This window comes from Lynx rufus, unplaced genomic scaffold (genome assembly GCF_022079265.1).
Source record: "Lynx rufus isolate CCGP_SWC_20201006 ecotype Redwood Valley unplaced genomic scaffold, mLynRuf1.p SCAF_2, whole genome shotgun sequence".
NCBI lineage: Eukaryota > Metazoa > Chordata > Mammalia > Carnivora > Felidae > Lynx > Lynx rufus.
This window is the reverse complement of record NW_025814834.1, coordinates 39,099,021-39,120,352: the sequence shown is the minus strand read 5'-3', so window position 1 is coordinate 39,120,352 and position 21,332 is coordinate 39,099,021. Positions and strand designations below refer to the sequence as shown.

The 21,332-nt window shown below is 41.7% G+C and overlaps 1 protein-coding gene across 1 annotated transcript in view; it reads right to left on the bottom strand.

Moving 5' to 3' along the window:
• Positions 1–21,332, bottom strand: part of HECW2 (HECT, C2 and WW domain containing E3 ubiquitin protein ligase 2) — a 239,273-nt gene that overhangs the window by 111,031 nt on the left and 106,910 nt on the right. The window contains exons 7-12 of the mRNA XM_047083672.1: positions 18,969–19,069; positions 16,948–18,297; positions 15,826–15,921; positions 5,672–5,822; positions 4,878–4,981; positions 4,033–4,157 (exon numbers count right to left, since the gene is read on the bottom strand). Of these exons, the coding sequence (XP_046939628.1) occupies positions 4,033–4,157; positions 4,878–4,981; positions 5,672–5,822; positions 15,826–15,921; positions 16,948–18,297; positions 18,969–19,069 (1,927 nt within the window). The remainder of the gene's footprint in view (positions 1–4,032; positions 4,158–4,877; positions 4,982–5,671; positions 5,823–15,825; positions 15,922–16,947; positions 18,298–18,968; positions 19,070–21,332) is intronic.

Below are 21,332 nucleotides of genomic sequence, written 5' to 3'. Positions count from 1 at the left end.
TCCCATACATGAGTTTAGGTTCATGTAACCTGGCTTCTGCCTCCCTTGCCAGGTTCAAACCTGACTTTCAGTAGTGTCCTATGCCCTTAACACACCAGCAATGCTAAACTGCTATACTTCTGTACTAGTTCTGGTACTTCCATAATGATTATCAACACTGCTCTACAACTCCAGGAACCTCTGCTTTGCAAATGCTGCTCCTTCTACCAAAAGTGCTCTGGCCCATCTCATTTCTAGGGTAAGTTCCTGTTCAGTTTTTAAAACGTATCTCAAATGCAAACCCACTCATTACCCTTCCATGCGCCTTGCCCTGAGTGAATCACTCACTCTAGCAGGAAGCCTTCTGCAGCCTTCCACTATGGCACTCATAACTCTGCTCATTGCAGGGGGATGTGTTTCCAAGTATGGGACTCCTGGGTCCACAGCTTCTGTCATCTTTGTATCTCTAGGACTTGGTATAGTGCCCAACACGTAACAGGGAATCAACAAACTACTGCTAAATTGAATGCACGGTAAATCTAATCCCTCTTGCATGAAACCTGAGAACAGCTGGCATGCTATGCATTGCTCACCCCTGTCCCAAGTCCTCTTTGCTCCAAGCTAAACCTGTAAACCAGGAGGTAATAATCAGTGAACCAGACAGATGCTTATACTTGTAAAGCAAAGCTAATGAAATAAGACAGAAATACATTAACATCAGTATATATGAACACATTGATGACCTCACCCACCCCACCTCTGGACCATAGTCCTGGTGATCGAACTATGCCAACTTCTACCCAGCCCTGTAATCTCTGGTTTTCCTACGGTGTTAAATTCCATGTGTTCTTCTTCTTCCATTCCCTTAATGAGCATCCATGCCTACTTTCCTCTTATTGTTCACTAATTCTTTTTTATCTATTTTCCACCAAATCTTGCCTACTCTCTGCCTGTGGTTCCTCTCATGTTGGATGGTTCTTCTCTATCTCCTCACCTCCTAGTCCAGGCTCTTATCAACTCATGCCATGATGAAGGTATTACAGTTGACCCCTGAACAACTTGGGTCTGAACTATGTGAGTCCACTTAGATGTGGATTTTTTACAACACTCTTAAGATTTTTTAAATAGCATTTGCTGTTCTCTACCTTACTTTATTGGAAGAATACAGTAAATAATATACATTTGAAATGTGTTATTAATGGACTGGTTTATTTTATCAGTATGGCTTCTGGTCAAAAATAGCTATTAGTAAAGTTTTTGGGGAGTCAAAACACAGATTTTCAACTGTGTGTGGGGTTAACAACTCTAACCCTTGTGTTGTTCAAGGGTCAACTGGATATCCAGCTGGACTTCTACGGCCACTGTTTCCCTCATTCTAAATCACTCCATGTGCAGCTAGGAAAACCTTCCTCTAATTACTATCTTCCCTCAGCCCTCTGAGATGTGTGACATAATGCCCCTTTTCCCACCATGTTACACCTAAACACCTGGCAGAGATAAAGAGCTACCTAGTCAAATTTAGAGCTATTTATTGCTACACTAGCACCATGATCCAAAATAATTAACAACTTGGCCAAACCAAAACCTTAAAAGTATTTCTGGCTTCTTCCCTTTTCTCATCTCTGACAACCAATTCCTCACCACATCATAGTGATTCTACCTTCAGAATGTTTTTCAAATCCATGCACTTCTCTCCAGTTCCATGCCAAGCCCAAGGCTCCAGTCATCATTGTCTTTTCCCTGGACCAGGAAAGAGTCTTCATTCTCATCATCCTGCTTTCACTCTTGTCTTTCAGAGTTACAGTTTCCACACTGGGCGTGTCAATTTAAGTGCATGATGGCTCCCCATGATCTCAGAATGATCCACTGGATCTTGCTAACTTTCTGACTTAATATCACACTATTCCCCATTTCTATCATGACACAGCAGCCCTGTACAGTCTGCTCACTTTTCTGGTGTCCCTGCGCTCACTGCTTCAATTGCTTCAAATGAGCTTCCCCTGGCTTTTCCCATGACTGATGGTTTCTCATCTTTCAGCTCTTAACTCAAAACTAGTTCTTCTGAGAGGCATTTTGCAGCCATCTTCCTAAAGTTGCCCTTACTCTCTGTCCACCCTGGGGAAAGAACTTTACCTTATTCCCCAGCGTCTGCAGCACCTGCCATAATTTCTAGCATAGATCATGTTTTCAGTAATATTTATTGGATGAATGAAAGAATTCAGTATGCATATAAGACACATTTTTTACTTCCATCTTTGTTCATGCATATCTTCCACCTAGAAGGTCATTCTACACGATTTTTACCAACTAACATCCATTATTTATTCTGTGATACAAGATTCACATCACAAAGAAATCCTTTCTAACCAACCAATTTCTAACCAAAATGCTTTCCTATTCACATTCTAATTTTTATTCTACACATACACACACACACACACACACACACACAGAGTTTTGGCTTAATTTATATAGTATTTTCAAACCCTTCTCTTTTTTCTAGAAATGTTTTAGACAAATATCATGCTGCGTGACCAAAAAATAAGTCATATAACCAAAATAACCAAAAATAACATTTTCACTGTCACCCTATACACTCTAGTTTCTTCAGGAGGTCAATGCTTTTTTTTTTTTAATTTTTTTAATGTTTATTTATTTTTCAGAGAGAGAGAGCACATGTGTGCAAAGGAGGGCCAGAGAGAGAGGGAGACACAGAATCCGGAGCATTCCAGGCTCTAAACTGTCAGCACAGAGCCCAACACGGGGCTCGAACCCACAAACTGTGAGATCATGACCTGAGCTGAAGTCGGACGCTTCACTGACTGAGCCACCCAGGCACCCCTAATGTTTTTTGAGCAAAATAAAAACTTTCTAATCCAGGTTTAACTCCAAAATAATTGTGGGCAGAATTAGAGAGACTGGTTGTCCTGAAAAATTAAACAAGGGGATGGTATGTACGTGAGGGGTTTCTTGGTTAAGGAATCAAGATCAGGAAAAGGGGTAATTTTGGTTAATACTCAGAGCTTGAGGAAATGAAAGCAAAGAAGCAAAGGAGGGAGTCATAGTAATTTCTCTCTATTTAGAACAATAACTAAAAGACTGAAGGACTAAAGGTTTTTTTTTAATCTTCTGGTTAACAAAAGATTTATTCTTTTAGCTGACACTAACATTTTTAGGCCCATAGCAAAATCACAGAGGTAGGGTTTCTAAACAATAGACACATGAGTAAAAGGACAAAAATTTAAATCTATTTCATTCTAAACACATCACCATACCTCCCCCTCTCAAAAATAAAACCCTGAACTTCCATGCAAACTTCTTATATCTTTAAAACATTCCTCTACGCATTGATTTATTTTTCAGATTACAGCAATGTATAAAGTTTATATTTTCTCTTTCAGAGAACATGTATCACAGTCTCAAAGACTGACCTGACCACTGCCTGCTATCAATGCACAGATATTTAGTCACATTTTTGCAGGCAAAATAAGGTGGTCATCAAGAGCATAGACTCTAGAGTTAGTATCTCTGGCATTTTAACCCCAATGATACCACTTAGTAGGTGTATAACTTTAGGAATGTTTTTTTTTTTGTTCGGGTTTTTTTTTTTAAGTATAGTTGACACACAATATTTCATTAATTTCAGGTGTGCAACACAGTGATTTAACCACTCTCTGTACTATGCTCACCACAAGTACAGCCATCATCTGTCACCATACAATGCTACTATAATACCATTGGCTGTATTTCCTATCTCTAGCTTTTATTCTCATGATTTATTCATCCCATAATGGAAGCTTGTATCTCGGGAATGTTATTTAACCTCTCTGGGCCTCAGTTTCTTTATCTGGAAAAATGAGAGTTTTATCAAACTCATAGGTTTCTTTGGACCAAACGGGTTAAAACATAAATAGTGCTTAATACAGACCTTGGAACACACTTAGTGCTCAGCAAGCATTAGCTCTTGTCATTCTTACCATTATCACATATATGAGGATAATTTCCTTTGGCCAGTGACTTTTTCCATTACAAACTCTTAGGTTTGATACTCACAGGGTTAGAATGCAGCACGGTGAAGAACTCTGGGCTGATGAGGAACTTCACAGGGGGGGACTGTAACAGCAACGTGAGCCTGGATCTGGAGGTAGAGTGGGGCAGGACGTTCTCTCGTCGGAAATCTAGATGGGGCAGACCACAAAGGCTTTTAGGGAAACCTTTCCGTGTACTGGAAACATACTTATTCACTTCCATCTATGTTTTAAAAGAACCAAAGGATGCCTACATCATTTGCTATTATTTTAATTCTCTGAATACTCTTTTCTTTGATGCAAATTCATAGATAAGACCTGATGAAAATAGAATTGAACATTTCTAGCCACTACTGACATTTTAATGCATCCTTAGATGTTCTAAGTGATCAGATTCAATCATTTTCCACTATCCCACAGATCCAGAGATTAAAGTCATTTATATTCTATTCGGTTTTGTGGTTCTTTTCTTAGCACTAACAAAAAGTCAAGGATTAGAAGAGGTCTCTGGTGAATTCTGCTATTTGCATTTGATTACCAGATCTTATTGAAGAACAAAAGTTCACTAAAAGGAAAATCTCATTTCTTGGAAATCCTCATTATTTGTTTTCTACTTTTGTGAGATTACAAACCAAACCAACCTAGGGGCACCTGTGTGGCTCAGTCGGTTAACTCTTGATTTCAGCTCAATTTATGATCTCACGGATGGTGGCATTGAACCCCGAGTAAGGCTCTGCACTGACAGCATGGAGCCTGCTTGGGATTCTCTCCCTCTCTCTCTCTCTCTGCCCCTCCACTGCCCATGTTCTCTCTCTTTCAAAATAAATAAACAAACTTTAAAAACAAACAAACAATTCTAAAGGCTTTTACCTGCACTGGCTGGGTGAAAGTCAGCTTCTTCTCCTGTCCCATCAATAGCATTGGTATTTTCCTCAGGCCTCTCGTTAGTCATGGTTCTGCGAATACTCTGGTATCTGAAATCATGAGCCTACCATCACATCACAGCAGCCTCTAAAAGAAGGCTCAACCATTCCCCCAGAGCCCAGAAGGCATCACTATCTTCTCAGCCTCAGGCCTACTTCCCCAAACCTCCATTCCCTGACCTTCTGGGCCATCTGTTGTTTAAAAGTAAATTACAATGCATTGAATTTCTTCTGTCTGTTGTTTGTGGAACATTTTCCTAACAAAATAATAAAACTTAAAAAAAAAAATGTGGCCCTTAACCAAAGAAAACTAAATTCTTATATTGTTAAAGAAAAGAACTTTTTATACTTCATAGCAATTAGTTCTCAAAAAAAGAACAACATTTAAAAAGCTGAATAATAAAGACGCATGATGAATGGAGATTCTAGATATTTAGAAAGATATTTGGCTTCAATTATATATGTATATGCTCTGTTTTGCTAAAAATTAATGCCTTGGGATGACTAAAAGCATCATCATTACTTTCTTTTCTAGTTTGCAAACAAGTGGTGTATGCATATAGTTATTATTTTTTTAACCAGGAGAAATTCAAGAAAGTCTCTAAATCAAGAGGTACCAGCTACATCTTAATGACAGGTCACCCAAAGATGAAAGAGAGATAACCATGTTTTCTACTTGGGCCCACGTAAAAATAAGCCCAACCACCCACTAACAGTCATAGTGAAAACGTGCGTCCTCACCGCCGGTTCAGCTGCTCCATTTGCTGTATGGAGTTTGATCTTTGCAGCACCTGAGGGGCGGGAGGAGCTGTTGGTCGCTGCCACGTGGTGGTTCTGTTTACGTGATCCACGTAGAAGATCCTGCCGTGGCTGTCAATGCGTGCTTCCCAATCTATATAGCAGGAATGCACCAAGGCTGGTTAGAAGAGGACCTGAGGCCATTAACGTGGGTCATTAATTTCAGCATGTGTTTTCCCTGACATGCTATAAATTGGGGCTAATAACATATACCTCACTGTATAGTCAGGCACTTCCCCCAGTCCACTTCATGATCTGTTGTGATCAGTTAGTAAACATACTGTGTGTGTGTGTGTGTGTGTGTGTGTGTGTGTGTGTGTAATCCAACCCTTTAAAGAGTTTCTGAATGTACAGAATCCTTCCAGATCTGCCCACAATGCTCATCTTCATGTATAACTGCCAGCATTTTAAAAATACAAGTAGGGGGCAGGCCCAGTTGGTTAAGCATCCAACTCTTGATTTTGGCTCAGGTCATGATCTCCCAGTCATGAGATCGTAATGCTCTGTGCTGACAACATGGAGCCTGCTTGGGATTCTCTCTCTCCCTTTCTCTATACCCCTTCCCTGCTAGCACATTCGTGCACTCTCTCTCTCTGTCTCTCTCTCTCAAAAATAAATAAATAAACCTTTAAAAAATAAGTAAAAATAAAAATACAAGTAGTTGGTCTACTGCAAAGACTTCAGGTATTTGCATCGAAATTGGTATTGATGATCATTTTCACCAAAAATGGATTTCCTTTTTTTTTTCCAGCGTAGATGAACGACTCATAGCTAGAACCTTCCAAGTGCATATTTACATAAAATTTTGGTACATGTAGTCTTCAAAAGAAAATAATGCTAGCCCAGGCATCAAATAGCATCATTACCTACAAGCTCCCATTTGCATTTTCCCAAAGATGAATACATTTTCAGAGCAGGATAATTACTTGCCTCCAACCTCAAATAAATACAATGTTTTAAAACATTATTTAATTTTCTGTTTAAGCAACCTCATTGATTGTGTTCATCTTTGTAAACAAATACATAAGTGCATGTTACCCAAAAACAGAGAAAGCAGAGCCAGACATACCTCCTCTGTGGCTCTCTAAAAGGCCATTCTATTAAAATACACAAAGCATGAGCTGATCTTTTCAAAAGGCACAAGTCTGAAATGGATTGTAGTTGGAAAGTGCGATTTTATATAGCAGTATGTGAAAAGAGCAGAAATCTATTCTTTAACCAGCAAAGTTCTTTACACATTTCCATTTCTATGTAAAATATTTTTTGAAATTAATATGCAACTTTTTCCTTAGCAGCTCAGTTATTTCAAAACTCCCCATGTCATCACATAGCTTATCAACAGATACCATGGGTCTAATCCTGGAGACTAGTAGGAAGGCATGCCTGCTCCTGACCTCCTACAGTATTTACTCTGGAGGTGAACAGAGCGAGGATTCCAACAAAGTTCTCAGGGTTGGAAAGACCTGAATGCCAGCACCAGACAATCACTGCGGGCTGCCTCAGTGGGAGGTGGAAAGATCTGTTCTTGTTGTTCCTAGCACGTGGTAATTTATAACAAATGGCAGGAGAAAGAAAAATTGCGCTGAGAAAAAGCACCAGAGAGACAAACAAATTCAGTGCCACTCATGCTCCAAGGTAACGCAGACTCACAACGAACCAGCCGGCCAAATCTGAATTCTTTGGCCCCAGCTGCAATCCCATCAATAGGACATTTCAAAATGACCTCATGATCAGCCTGCCATAAGCTGACAAATGGTTACTACATTAGAGCCTTTTCAGGAATGATTTTCCAAAACCCTTTGATCTATTCCATTGTTTTGCTCTGCTCTTTGCATATTTCCCATCTCAAAGATCTTGAGAAGCAATTATGCCATCTCATTAGAGCCAGGGTAATTCAAGCACATATTCTATGCAAACCAAATGCACAAGAAAACAAATGGCCATTCCTTCTCCCAAAATTGTTTGCAGTTAGCTTCCAATTTTAAAAATGGAGAATCGGTCAACAAGGGATAAAAACAGAACAGAAACCAACTAAAGGAAGTGGAAAGAGAGGTGCTGCCAAACTCCCAAGATAAGCGTATAACTAAAATTTGGCTCTAAATTTTGGTTTTCTGGCAGTTCAGGCAGAAAAGAAAACATTGTTGCATACTTTCCATTTTCTGACAGAAGAAAGTAAAAAAAAAATTATCTTCAAACATAGAACTTTTTCCTTGAGCAAACTAGACAAGAATTTACCCCACTGAACGTGGTCTCTATGAGGCCACATGGGCAGCACAGTGGAGGTGGGGTGGGGAATCTCCAAATATATTTATCACCATACCTTGCACACAGCATGAAATGAATGGACGAGTAATTTAAAGAACATGAAACCATAACAAAGAATGGTTCTTGTGTTCGCTTTCCACAAAGTCCAGGAATAACCTTGATGTATTTCAACAAAGATATCTCTGTGTGCAATGAGAAGAATAAGAAAAAGAAGTCCAAAAATGTGCTTTCTAAGAACACGGGATGTTGGATGTATATTAAGACTATCCCTATTGGGGTGCCTGAGTGGCTTAGTCAGTGAAGCATCCAACTCTTGATTTTGGCTCTTGATCTCATGGGCTCATGAGATCAAGCCCCGCATCAGGCTCCTCACACTGACAGTGCAGAGACTGCTTGGGATTCTCTCTCTCTTCCTCTCTCTTCACCCTTCCTGCTCATGTTCTCTCTCTCAAAATAAATAAGTAAACTTAAAACATAAAAAAAAAAACCTAATTAATTAAAAAAGAAAGACTATCCCTACCAAATGTCATGTCTTTAATGTCTATTTTATTTTGAGAGAGAGAGAGAGAGAGAGAGAGAGAGCAGGGGAGGGGCAGAGAAAGAGGGGGATAGAGGATCCGAAGCTGGATCTATGCTGACAGCAGAGGGCCTGACACGGGGCTCGAACTCACAAACCACAAGACCATGACCTGAGCCAAAGTTGAACACTTAACCAACTGAGCCACCCAGGCACCCACAAATGTCATAACTTTAAATTGACGTTGTTACTTAAGTTCCCATAAAGAGTAATGTTGTCTTCCTGATTTCAAACGGACACTTGGCATTGGATTGAGAAAGGATGTTAGGTCTTTGACCTGTTCAGGAAGTACAGATCCATTCTTACCCAAGTGGTCAATACCCTACCATCGAGAAAAAGACAGTAGAAGGGCCTCCAGAAAGATGAGCTCTTTATCGTATCTATCAAAGGAGAGAGGTGGGTATGGTTATTTTACATCTTATAAATTTTTATATTGGACCTGGTTTGTTCTGGGTACAAGCAACCATATTAAGAACTCATTGCCCAACATCAAAGTTTTTTTTTCAGAGATCATGATAAAATCAGACAGGCAGGATTAGAAGACCAGGAACTTGGCATTTACTTCCTTGTCTTGCCACAATGTACAATGGGGTATATCATCAGTGCGCCATGAGCCTGAGAACAGTGTACCGAGATGTGTGTATATGTAGGGCACCAAATCGGGAAGAAGGCCTGGGGTTTCTGGCCATGGCTTTGTCACACTTTTGCTACGACACCTTCAACAACTCATTACACCTCTATGAACCACAGTTTCTTTACCTGAAAAATTAGAGGGCAGAATTATACATTGCTAAGGTCTCTTTTGGCTCTAAAATTATAAGAATCTTCAAAACGACACCCATTTTTCTACATTAGGTTCAGTAAGAACCTGTCAACATCTTATGTCTAGGCCAGAATTTGCAAACTAAACTCTAATTAATTTAGCCTTATAAAGCCAGGGGCTTTGAGATGCTGAGTGTTGCGGCTCCAGAACTATCTGCCAATACCATGTTAGCCACTGCAGCCCCCCTGTATTATCTGTTGTGCCTACTGGTCTTCCACGTAAGACTTCATTTTCATAAAGAGCTTCAGTGAAAGAGTTTGAAAACTGTTATCTACAGAAATGTTTCTCAAAGTTTGGGACTCTGACAGCACGTGTCAGAATCACTTTGAGGACCAATATAAATGCATTCAGAATCCCAGGAAAAACTTCAGGTCTGTAAAACCAGACTATCTGAAGCTAGGACTCACTTATCTACATTTTTGAGAACCTTCCCAAGTGACTTCTAGATGCACTAAAATTTGAGGAACACGGACATAAATTTCTAAGAATTTAAAGCAGCTAATTTACCAGATAAACCCATGGAGCTCATGCTAAATTTCTAAGAGGTCATGAAGTACAGGCTTACAAGAAACTAAACTTCAGCCTAAATATTCTGAACTGGAATCCAGGAGCGAGTGGACTCACAGATGCCCTGTGCCCCCTTTAAATAGGTGCACAATAAGGGGAAGTCAGAGTTAGAAACTGTGTCAAAGTATACCAAAGGCTATTGTCGCAGCATTAATCCCTCAGCAGGGCACCAGAGGGAGGTAGAACAAGGAAGGTCTTACACATTTTCAACTTTCATAATCAGCATACGTGGGAAGGAAGCAGGGGTCATCCCTTCGATCCCTCCTCATCTCAAAAGGCTTCTTTCTCAGTCCCTTCACACTAGACCTTGGCCCCCAGTGGACTGTCCAGCTGGCAATGAGGTGAAGAAACGAACACATCTCAGAGAGCACTGAGATCAACAAGAAGATCAATGACTAGATAGAATGACATTTCAGGGGACTCGTGAACCACAAGAACCAAGGGGGTGAGAGAATCATGAGTAGGGCTGGAATTAGTTGTAACTGGGTTTAGAAAGATGAAGAACCTGAGGGGCTCAGTCAGTTAAGCATCCGACTCTTGATTTAGGCTCAGGTCATGATCTCACGGTTTGTGGGTTCAAACCCGGCATTGGGTTCTGCACTCATAGCATGGAGCCTGCTTGGGAATCTCTCTCCCTCTCTCTGCCCCCTTCCCCACTTATGCTTGTGCTCTCTCTCAAAATAAATAAATAAACATTAAAAACAAGAAAGAAAGATGAAGAACCTGAACATTGTGAAGTAAATGTATAAACCAACTATAAGAAATTATAACAACCATGGTATCTCCACCAAATGATGGGATAATGAGGTTATAACAAACTAAAGGTACTTCTGAGGAAAAAATTAAGCTTTGTGATAGATGTTGGACAACAACGTTTAAAAGATTAGTTTTTCCTTATTTTGACACTCAAGGAGGTAACTGTTTGTGCCAAGTACAAAAGCAAGTTAATTTCTCTGTGACTTGAGGGTCAGCATGGTAGGTTCACTTCCCCTTCAGGAGTGGGGGTCAGTAATCGGAAGGGGGCACAAAGAGACTTCTGGGTGCCAGTGACATGGCATCCAGTGCACACATGCCCTCAGTTTGGGAGAACTCAGCAGGGAGAATGTGCTCTTTTCTGTGTGTACACTATGTTTAAACAAAAAGTTTTTAAAAATTTCTCAAACAAATGCATATGGTGGGCCTTAATATGGTGGGTCAATTTTTAAAGAAAGTAGCTTTTAGATTAAAAGCATCAATTCTTGGGGTGCCTGGGTGGCTCAGTCGGTTAAGTGTCCAACTTCAGCTCAGGTCATGATCTCACAGTTCGTGAGTTCGAGCCCCGTGTCGGGCCCTGTGCTGCCAGCTTAGAGCCTGCAGCCTGCTTCAGATTCTGTGTCTTCCTCTCTCTCTGCTCCTCCCCGGCTCATGTTCTGTCTCTGTCTCCTTCCAAAATAAATAAAAACATCAAGAAAAAAAAATTTTTTTAAATAAAAAAAAAGCATCAATTCTCCTCTCATAAAACTAACTTTTAAGCTTTAGAAAATAAGAGCTCCTAGCCTTGAACATAGTAGAAAGTGAGATTAATTATACCTTTCAGAGTCACTGCCATCTTTTTAAACCTTCATGTCAAAGGATGCTTTAATAATGAAAGTGCACAACCACAAAGAATGATAAACATTCTCCTGCGTTCTTCCAGACCTGCCCATTGGAAGCCACCGCCTAAATAATACACTAATCCTAACAACATGGCAATAATCCTGGGATCCTACAAGAGTCTGATAATCCAGACTGTTCATCTTGTATCTAATCCTATTCCTACCCTTTTAGAGGGAAAACACTTACTCGATAGTTCTTTATTGTCCCCAGTGCAGCAAGGGATTAAGTGACAATTATATTGGACCCAGGAGGAGAAATAAAATCGTTTTTCAGAAGGGGCTAAGCGAGCCATTCTTTTTTCTTTCCGCTTATGTTAATGCTAAAATGACCAAGATTTGTCTTGCTGATGATGTTCTGGTGGGCTTCAGCCTGAACTGCCTCCAGCTGCCAGCACCATCAATCACCTCAGAAGAAGATAAGCACATTCTTAAAGTGCTCAGTGCATATTCAGATTTAAGCCAAAGGCTCTCCATGCTGCCAAGCTGCCCTTAGGACGCTGTGGGGGCGGGAGGGGGCGGTTCTTAGGACGTTGTAGGGACCATTAGACCATCTGTCAGTCAGAGGTTAGAGTTACCCAGTCCACAAGGTCCTATCGCAGGATCCACGGCCTAAAGCAAGGGTAAGGCTGTGAAAACAACTGGTCGAACATTTTTACAGCTGTGCAGTCTTTGTCAGTCCAAGACAAGTTCCCCGATCCTGAGACAGGAGGAGTAAGACTGGAAGAAGCAGCAGAAAAGCCAGGAGAACTGCCGTCCATAAGAGGAGCTCAAAGAGATGTTCAGAGACTAAGTTATAACACTGATGCATAGACCACCACGTGATCAGCTGTAACAGGGAAGCAGTACAGCAAGGGACACCACTGAATCCCCCTAGCTGAGTTTGTAAATCTTCAGAGAGAAGCACAAGTTTGCTGGGTGGTTTCCTTGCCATATGGTAATACGTAAGTATTTTTAAGGTGAAAGTAAGCTCAAATAACAAAAACAATTAGGAAAATAAAAAATCAATAATGGGGGTGAGGGGGGTATCAAAGTCTAAGACACAATGTGTCAGTAGCCAGCCCTACCTGGCTGGGGAGAAGAAAAAGTGCTTCTGAGTCTGATACAGATGCTTAACAGAGCAAACCTGTCTGGGCTATGCTCATATGGTCACTACAACGGCTTTTCTTACACTTCAGGGGCTCCTAGGTAAGAGTCCTGCTAAGTTCTCTCTCTCAAAATAAATCAGCTAGTCAGTTGATTAGCTGGGGCAAAAAGAGAGAAAATTGAGCATTTTTTGAGCCTTCCTAGGTCTGGCCTCAAAACACTACAATACAATAAAGCTTCAGTGAAACCTCCAAAGCCTCTGATTTAAGATGTTGTTTGCACCTGATAGATAACATACCACAATATAAGCCACTACCTTTGCTGCTAAGTAAACTTTTAGAATCTATACTCATCAACCCACACAACAGTCTAATCTTAGATCAGAATATCTAATAGAGAAGGAAGGTTTAAAACTGTCCCAACTTTTACTAGTACGGGATCTTAAACAAGTTAATTTATCTGGGCTTCAGTTTCTCCATCTATAAAATGAAAGAATCATTTTAGCCAATTTCTACCCATTGATCCACTTGACCTACCCCACAAAAATGTAACAAAGAATAAAAATTTAAAAAGCATGTAAGAGTGCTTTGTAAACTGTAAAGCACCATGCAAGTTTGAAGTATTATAATTAATAGTGTTAAAAGTACAATTCTAAGGGGCACCTGGGTGGCTCAGTCAGTTAAGCATCTGACTCTTGATTTCAGCTCAGGTCATGATCTGAGATTGAGCCCCGTTGGGCTCTGCACTGACATTGCAAAGCCTGCTTGGGATTCTCTCTCCTCTCTCTTTCTCTGACTCTCTCTCTCTCTCTCTCAAATAAATAAACATTTTTTTTTTTAAATACAACTCTTAGCCTTAAAATAACTCAGCCAGGTCATTTAAGGGATGGACTCATCTGTACACTCCAAGCAGGTGCCCCTTAGCTGAGCCTCCTGGGAGATGCTGCATGAAGGCAGAAGGCACAAGACAGTGTGGAATATGGAAGGCCATAGCTCAAAGTCAGAGGCTGTAGTAGAGTCGCCCAGTTAGGAAAGGAAGGCAGAGAACTGACTAGGTTGGGGATAGACAACTAGCAGGGCAGCCACGTGATTAAATAAACTATTGAAAAGAAGAGACAGACACAGGAGTAGGAGAGGGCAAAACAGTGTGGGGACAGTAATCAGGCATGCTCAGTGTGGGGAGAGTAATCAGGCATGCTCTGACCGTAATCTGTAACCTCTCCTTGATAATATAAACCCCCGTATTTGCAAGTTGCATAAGAGGAATTAAAAAGTTTTCTCCTCTGGGGTGCCTGAGTGGCTCCGTTGGTTAAACACCCAACTCTTGGTTTCGGCTCAGGTCATGGTCTCACGGGTTCGTTAGTTCGAGCCCACCATTGGGCTCCTTGGGCTGACAGTGCAAAGCCTGCTTGGGATTCTCTCTCTCTCCCTCTCTCTCTGCCCCTCCCTGTACACTCTCTGTCTCAAAATAAATAAACTTTAAAAAAAGAATTTTTCTCCTCTTCATCAGTCATTCATTAAATTAGATATACTATTAAATTCCTTCTTTGCTGTGGGAGATAACAACCTATTAAAATAAACTGCCAGTTGTTTTTTTATTAATCCTAAAATACGTTCTGTGTAATGCAAATATCAGTACTTAAATAAGTGCATTGAAATACCACAAACAGTGGTCATTAATTTCAGCGGGAAAGTACCTGTCTTTATTAGTTATAATCTGAAAACCAAAAGTATGGTTCAACAAAATTCAGAGCAATTAGATGTGGCCAGGAAGATGCCATTTATCTATACCCTGATGTGATACAATGCCTCTAAAATTCGAATGACTTACTATTAATCCACATACACATATAAAGAAAGCTCTCCAGAATTCTCTCCTCATGTTCCCAATTCATTTTTTCCTATTATATCGAAGCATCTCCGAGGAATACTTTCCTTTTCTGCCTCTAATCTTTTCTCCAAGGGCAAGCAATAAGGATATTTTTGTTCTCCCATCTGCTTAAAATGATACAATGGTTAATTAATCCCTTGGTCTATTTTTAAAAGTTGCTTAAAATACATACTTCCTATAAGTAACCACCCTCAATTATTGAAATATATGAACAAGGGGAGGAACTGTACGTAACAGAATTTCCAAAGGATCAAGCCAATATTTTGGCCTATTATCATAGTACCATTCAGCTTTTTTGCTAACACTCCTCAAAACAAAGCACTCAGCATTTTAACTCTATAAATGCATACTCCTGCATCTCCACCTTTCTGCCCCACCACTTTTAAAATACTGAAAGCCAAGGGCATCAGCTTCTTGCTATGGTCACATATAACATGGGAGAGTAGAGAGGGTGAATAAGAAGGAAAAGCAATAAGGCAGAAAGATATATATTCCAGTACGTTCCTACAAGCAGTATTTACTGAGCTTTGTTACTGTTCATCAAAATGCTTGCTCTTACAGAGCAATATCACTTTATAACAGAGTTTAAATTATGTCCAGATTATGACTGGCCATATCACTCTAACCTTTGGATACAGGTTGCATAACTATTTCCCAGAATCCCTCATTCTCAGCCATCCCTCCTTCAAAGTGAAAAATGAAAGTGAAAGAAATAACATATATTTCAAATCCCCAGTAATTGTCACGTGCCAAATAAATGGTAGACCAATTTCTGAAATTATGAATAGTTCTCTGCATATCCCCAAGGAAAAAATCAGAGCCCTGTATTTAATGATTTAAAATGCCGTTAAGTAAAGAGAGAGAAGTATATTCCATAGAGTGAGGCTTTGCTAAGAGATTGTACCCATTTGTCTACTAACTGAAAATTCTTGCTGCCATTAGGCATAATTTTAAAAAGTTTCTATTATAAACCCAATTGTCCCAAATATCTGGATCTGTTTCCCCAATTACAATATTTACTCTGTGGGCATTACAGTATTTACTTTTCCCCCAGCTGCCCGCTCGTTCAGCAGAACAGTGCCAGAGAGGAGTCACCAGCTTAGCACTTTCCAGACTACATCTGCTATGTCAAGTGGCAGCCCCAAGGTCCCTTCCTCTCAGGGAGTGGGTTTCCATCTCTTAGGTTCTGTGGAAAGGATCTGCCCGTCATCCTTGCACCCTCTGATCAAGGGGAACCCCTTAGTTCACAGGCGCTCACTTGGGGGAAGAGCCTCGTCCACCCTCTGGTATCGGCTAACATCCTGGCGTACTGAAGGCAGTGATCTCAATGGCTGGTGGCCATTGGCTTGAGAACCTAGGATTAAAGAGAAAAAGGCACTTGGGTATTGTTTTCCTCTTTAGTATCAAAACAGTCTTGTAAAAAAAAACAAAACCCAACCAAACAAACAAACAAAAACCACCTAACATAAATCTTGGAGCTAGTCTCTTTTCTTTACTTAGTGTCTCTCATTTTCCACATGAGGACCCAGAAACAAAAGAAGAGAATAGGAGATGAATGCTTAGGCAGAAGAGGGTCTTCTAGAGAAATGTCCCTCTGCACCTATCCCTTCCCTCCCCCACCTTTTTCCACCCTGGCTGGACCCACTCATGCACTAATGCTTTAGGGTCACATAACGGCCACAAGATAATGAAGGAAACAAAAACACAAATAAAAGGAAAAGAGGAGGAGGAGAAGGGGATAATTTAGGTAGAAAAATAAATTACAGAATAAATAAATCATTCCTATTTCTGATTCTATGCTATTTAGGCATTTGAAATTATCCTCAGCCTTTCTGATACATCTATAACAGAACATTTCAAAGGAAACATTCTACCAAGCCACATTCATTGAGACATAATACAAATTTTATGTGTGAATTGGCATCCTGAGATACTAAAAATAGCCTTTTCTTCAAGTGTTCCGAACGCATCACCTAACTTAGTTCACTTTTTCCATACTGCAGAAGTCAAAAATATTACACTTGATGCAAAGTACATATGAAGTTCTGTTTTGAAGGTTTTATATAAAGAAGAGTGACTTACGATGTTCCTGCAAACCCCTGCAGATTACACTGATGTGAAAGCTACTCGCCTGTTTGGTTTTGTGTCTACAACCTCAGGTCCCACTGGAGATTCATGATTAAAATCTCAAGACTGCTATTTCACAAGCCTCTTAATTTAAAAAGAGAAGATCCATTAAAAAAAAAAAAAGCTAACTGTTGAACCCCAAGGTGAAGAACTCAGAGAACATGTGACCTGCAGTATAATTTACATCGAGGGACAAAACTTCTCTTTAAGCAGTATGCTTGAGCCAAGAGCCGTGCCGTCTTGTACATCCTACCTCCGGTGGCGCCCTCCTCCTGGGCAGTGGCCCCTTCACAAGCCCCGTGGGCATCCCCGGCATCCCCTTCTTCCTGGGGCTGGCTCTCAGCAGCAGCAGCTCCTTCCAAGCTCCCCCTCCGCTGCCAGACCTCCCCGACCTCCTCTTGGTTAGGTAAAGGGGCCGAGTCTGCCCCTGCCCCTTCCTCCTCTCCAGCAGGCACCTGCACCACAGGTAAAGAACTGGGAGTACGTATGGAATCCTGTGACCCCTCAGCGAGGCCACTGCTGCTGGGCTCTGCTGCACAGGCTCCATCTTCCTCCTCCTGAGAAGAAAAGGCTGGGGTTTCGGGAAACCGTGCGCTCTCAAGAGACGAGCACCGCGTGTCCACCGAGGACAGCTGCGTGGTAACGCTCTCATTGCAGGAGCTGTCGGCGCCCTCCAGGTCGCTCTCGCCTTCCGGCCTGGTGCTGGCCTCGCTCACGCTCTCTGTCCTGGCAGGGTCACTGGGCTCTGTTTCAGAGGACACCTGGGAAGGCTCAGACCCCTGATCCAGGGACTCGGTCTCACTGATGGCCCTGCGGCTTCCTCCCGACGTGTCAGAAGTCCCTGTGTCTGCCCCGCTCGTGGGCTGATCCACCTCTTGAGAGCCACACAATTCGGTGCTGCCCTGCTCAGCGCTTGGTTGAGACTCTGGGCCACTTTCACTCTCATCTGGGACTGGGCCCGAGGGTAAGGAGCCCTCTGCAAGCTCAGGAAGATGTTCTGGCTTATCCTCAAAGGAAGCAGCCTCATTTGTGGAGGCTTCCTCAATCTCCACTGGGTTGTCTTCTGGCTTGGTCTGCGATGTCAGGCTCACGTCATCAGCTCTTGACGCTCTGCTGAACATTATTAGCCCTCCTTCCTCCTCCAAGGAAGACGGATATCCCAGGTCTTGCTGGAACTCGTGGTCTTCTTCATCTGAGTCGATATGAAGCATTGCGTTGAGCCTCGTGTCGGTGGGAAAACTACTCCTTAGTTTTGGAGAGGCTCCCATGGACCTCTCCGAGCAGGTAGTCGTGCCTGGCCTGGAACGGCCATTGTGTTCAATAGCATCTAAGTAATCATTGAGTGAATCCTGACGTCCTCGGGGAGGTGAGGTCCTTGAAGAAGTAGAGGTTAATTCCTCTGAGTCTATTTCCAGAGTAGAGCTAGTCCTGAAAGAATGCTTGGGGGTCCCATCAGCAGCACTGTCCTCAGAAACTGGCCCATTAGAGCAAAGCGTGCTGTCATGATGGCCCCCCGGCATGTCCTCCTCGTCAGAAGGACTTCCTAGGTCTCCATTCACAGTATTGACTCCAAGTATTGTGCCAACAGCTTCTGGAGAAGCATCTGAAGGGGAAAACGGCATTGATGAAAACAAAGTGGTAATAACAAACTTTTAATGTCCTATTCCTTTACTACCAATCAGTTCAACGAATTCAATCATCCCATTAAGGTCTCTTTACGGTATTACTGACTTGCTAAGATTAGCCACTCACGACTAAATGAGTTGGTCACTTTGACACAGGAATTATATATGTTCACTATTACTAGAAATTCTAAAGCCTGGTTTCCAAATGTAGGCATAAACCTAAGAGATATTTTTTGATAAACAAGCTTTCATATCTGCTTGGAAAACTTTGGCAGTAATCATTTAAAAGCTATCTTATTTTCACGGGGCGCCTGGGTGGCGCAGTCGGTTAAGCGTCCGACTTCAGCCAGGTCACGATCTCGCGGTCCCCGCGTCGAGCTCTGGGCTGATGGCTCAGAGCCTGGAGCCTGTTTCCGATTCTGTGTCTCCCTCTCTCTCTGCCCCTCCCCCGTTCATGCTCTGTCTCTCTCTGTCCCAAAAATAAATAAACGTTGAAAAATAAATAAATAAATAAATAAATAAATAAATAAATAAAAGCTATCTTATTTTCAGAACAGGACACAAATTCAACTCTATTCACATGCAAACTGACAACTGAGTAAGACCGAACAGTTTTTGGTACAGCGATGTACTTATCCAGACATCTCACCTTCATGCACAGAAGATGTAACCTCCACTTTAAACTGGAGGTACCCACTCACGTGGTCAGCTGGAAGCCTTCGGCCAAGGTTGTAGCTGAGCATCTGATCCCTGTAAGAGGAGAAATACACTGGTGTCAGCCTTCACCTCCTTCAGCAGGCCACCCCCAAATCTTACACATTTCTCTTAAAACTTTCAGACTCAAAAGAAAATAAAAGGCTCAAAGGCACGGTATAGATAGTCCAATGTAATATGATTCATTGGCACAAGGGAATACTTATAAACTCCAGGATGAAAAGAACTCTGTAAGCAGAAAATGCAATACAGTATCACATCACTGCTAACAGTGACCAAGAAAAGCATATTTTGAAGGTCATCAAGGAGCTGTGAAAGGTCTACGGTTTTTGGTATTTTTTGACTCAGGTATAAAAGCACAGAGGGCCTGGTTCCTTAGCATTTAGCACATTTGGAAGAAACCAATCCTACGAGCACACAACAGGGAAGGACCATCACAGAGCGGCACGGAGGGCACCATGCTACTGTACTTGAAGTCAGGAGACAGCGGGGGGAGAAGTGGCTGCCTCTGACAGCTGCTCCAGCTGTGGGAGGCAAGGGGGCCGCTGAACCTCCCTTCCTTACCTGCAGAGCAAGGGGGCTGGAGCGGCTGGCCCTCACACTGGGGGAGCCTGGCTATCAACTGATTCCCAGTGTGCGCTGTGAGTGATGCCAGTGGAGAAGCTAGATGGGCTGCTGTGGAGGCATCTTGCTGCCTCACTGAGAGGCGTACTCGAGGGAACCACACCAGGGCCCCATCTTGGCCCCCGCTCCAGCTACCAGCCTCCTTAAGGATGGAGGTGTCAAATCTTTTGTAATTCTGCATTTGTTTGATCGAAGTCCAATGCAATTACATCATTACCTTGTAGGAAGCAACTTTCATTCTGAATCTGATGTATTCTTAATTAAGGAAAATAATCAAAGGGATACCAAATCACGCCATCTCTGCTCTCACACTGCCCTCTACTGGCAACTTCAGAAGGAAAACAATGCCTTGACCTAATACCTGCACCACGGTACAGTTTAGAGCCTCTGGTCTGCCATTTGTTATGAATGTATGTAACTATTTTGTTTGTTCGTCTCTACCTTCTTGGCACAATTCCAAATGGATGTCAACCATTTAAAAGAGCACAGGCTACTATAAAACCCCACTTCAGCTGTTAGTCTTTTGACTTCATGAGAATTTCTTAAAACTGTAAGATGATTTCCTTTTCTTCTTTCTTTTGCTTTTCTTCCCTAGAAACATTGTCATATTTTCTTTCTCAACTGACACTTTGGTTTCCCACTTTGAGTTCATGATGTGTGCCAGGCACACTCAGCTAAGGGCTGTGCATATACCATCTCTCAGCAACCGCGTGAGGCAGGTGCTGGCTCTGTTTTCTAGAACAGGAAACCAAGGCGTGGGGAAGGTAAGTGACCTGTCCGAGGCCAGACTAGTAATGAGCGACAGACCCAGGATGAGATCACAGATTCATCTGACACAGAAGCCCCTGCTCTGTAGTCATCATACTACCATCTCACTTTACAATTCCCAGTGGTTCTAGGCTGCTCTCAGGAGCATGCATTTTAATGACATAATTTACTCATGGTTCATCGAAACGTGCCTGCTTTTATAATGCTTTTCCTGCTTCAACTGGTATTTACAAAAAATTCTGCAAAGGGATACACAGGCATTTCTTACTACTAGACATAGTTACGTTACTTTTACATTAGAGTGTTCAAATAACGTTATATAATGATTGTAATCTGCATAATAGCAGGGGCGTCTCTTTCTTTCTCTTACCATGGACTTCCCAGTATTTAGATAGCACATAACACACAGAGGTTCTTGATCTTTGCCCACTGATGCATGAATCTAGCAGCACATTACACGGACCTGCCTTTAACACTGTGGTTCCTCGCCCATCTCTTTGGGCATTAAGTCCTGGCAAAAATAAAATCTTCATTTCTCTGTTAAAAATAAATTGACCCTCCTCTTCTCCTCCTCAGCCAGTAAAATTAAGGTATTGAGGCTGATGATGAAGATTTATAAAAGTGATGGATTTTAGCGAGGAAATAAGAGTTTAGTAGGAATTGTAAGAAAAGAACTGCATCCATCTGTTTTGCTCACTGACATATCCCCAATACCAAACACAGTGCTTAACATTTAGAAGACACTAAATATGCATACACACATATTTGTTGAATAAATTAATTAACAAATGAGACTCTTTACTTGGAAAGAAGAATTTTAACAAGCGTTAGTACTGTTTATTTACCAAACTGGCAAGATAACTCAATTCAACTATTCAACCTATAAATACAGGAAATCTTCCCTCCT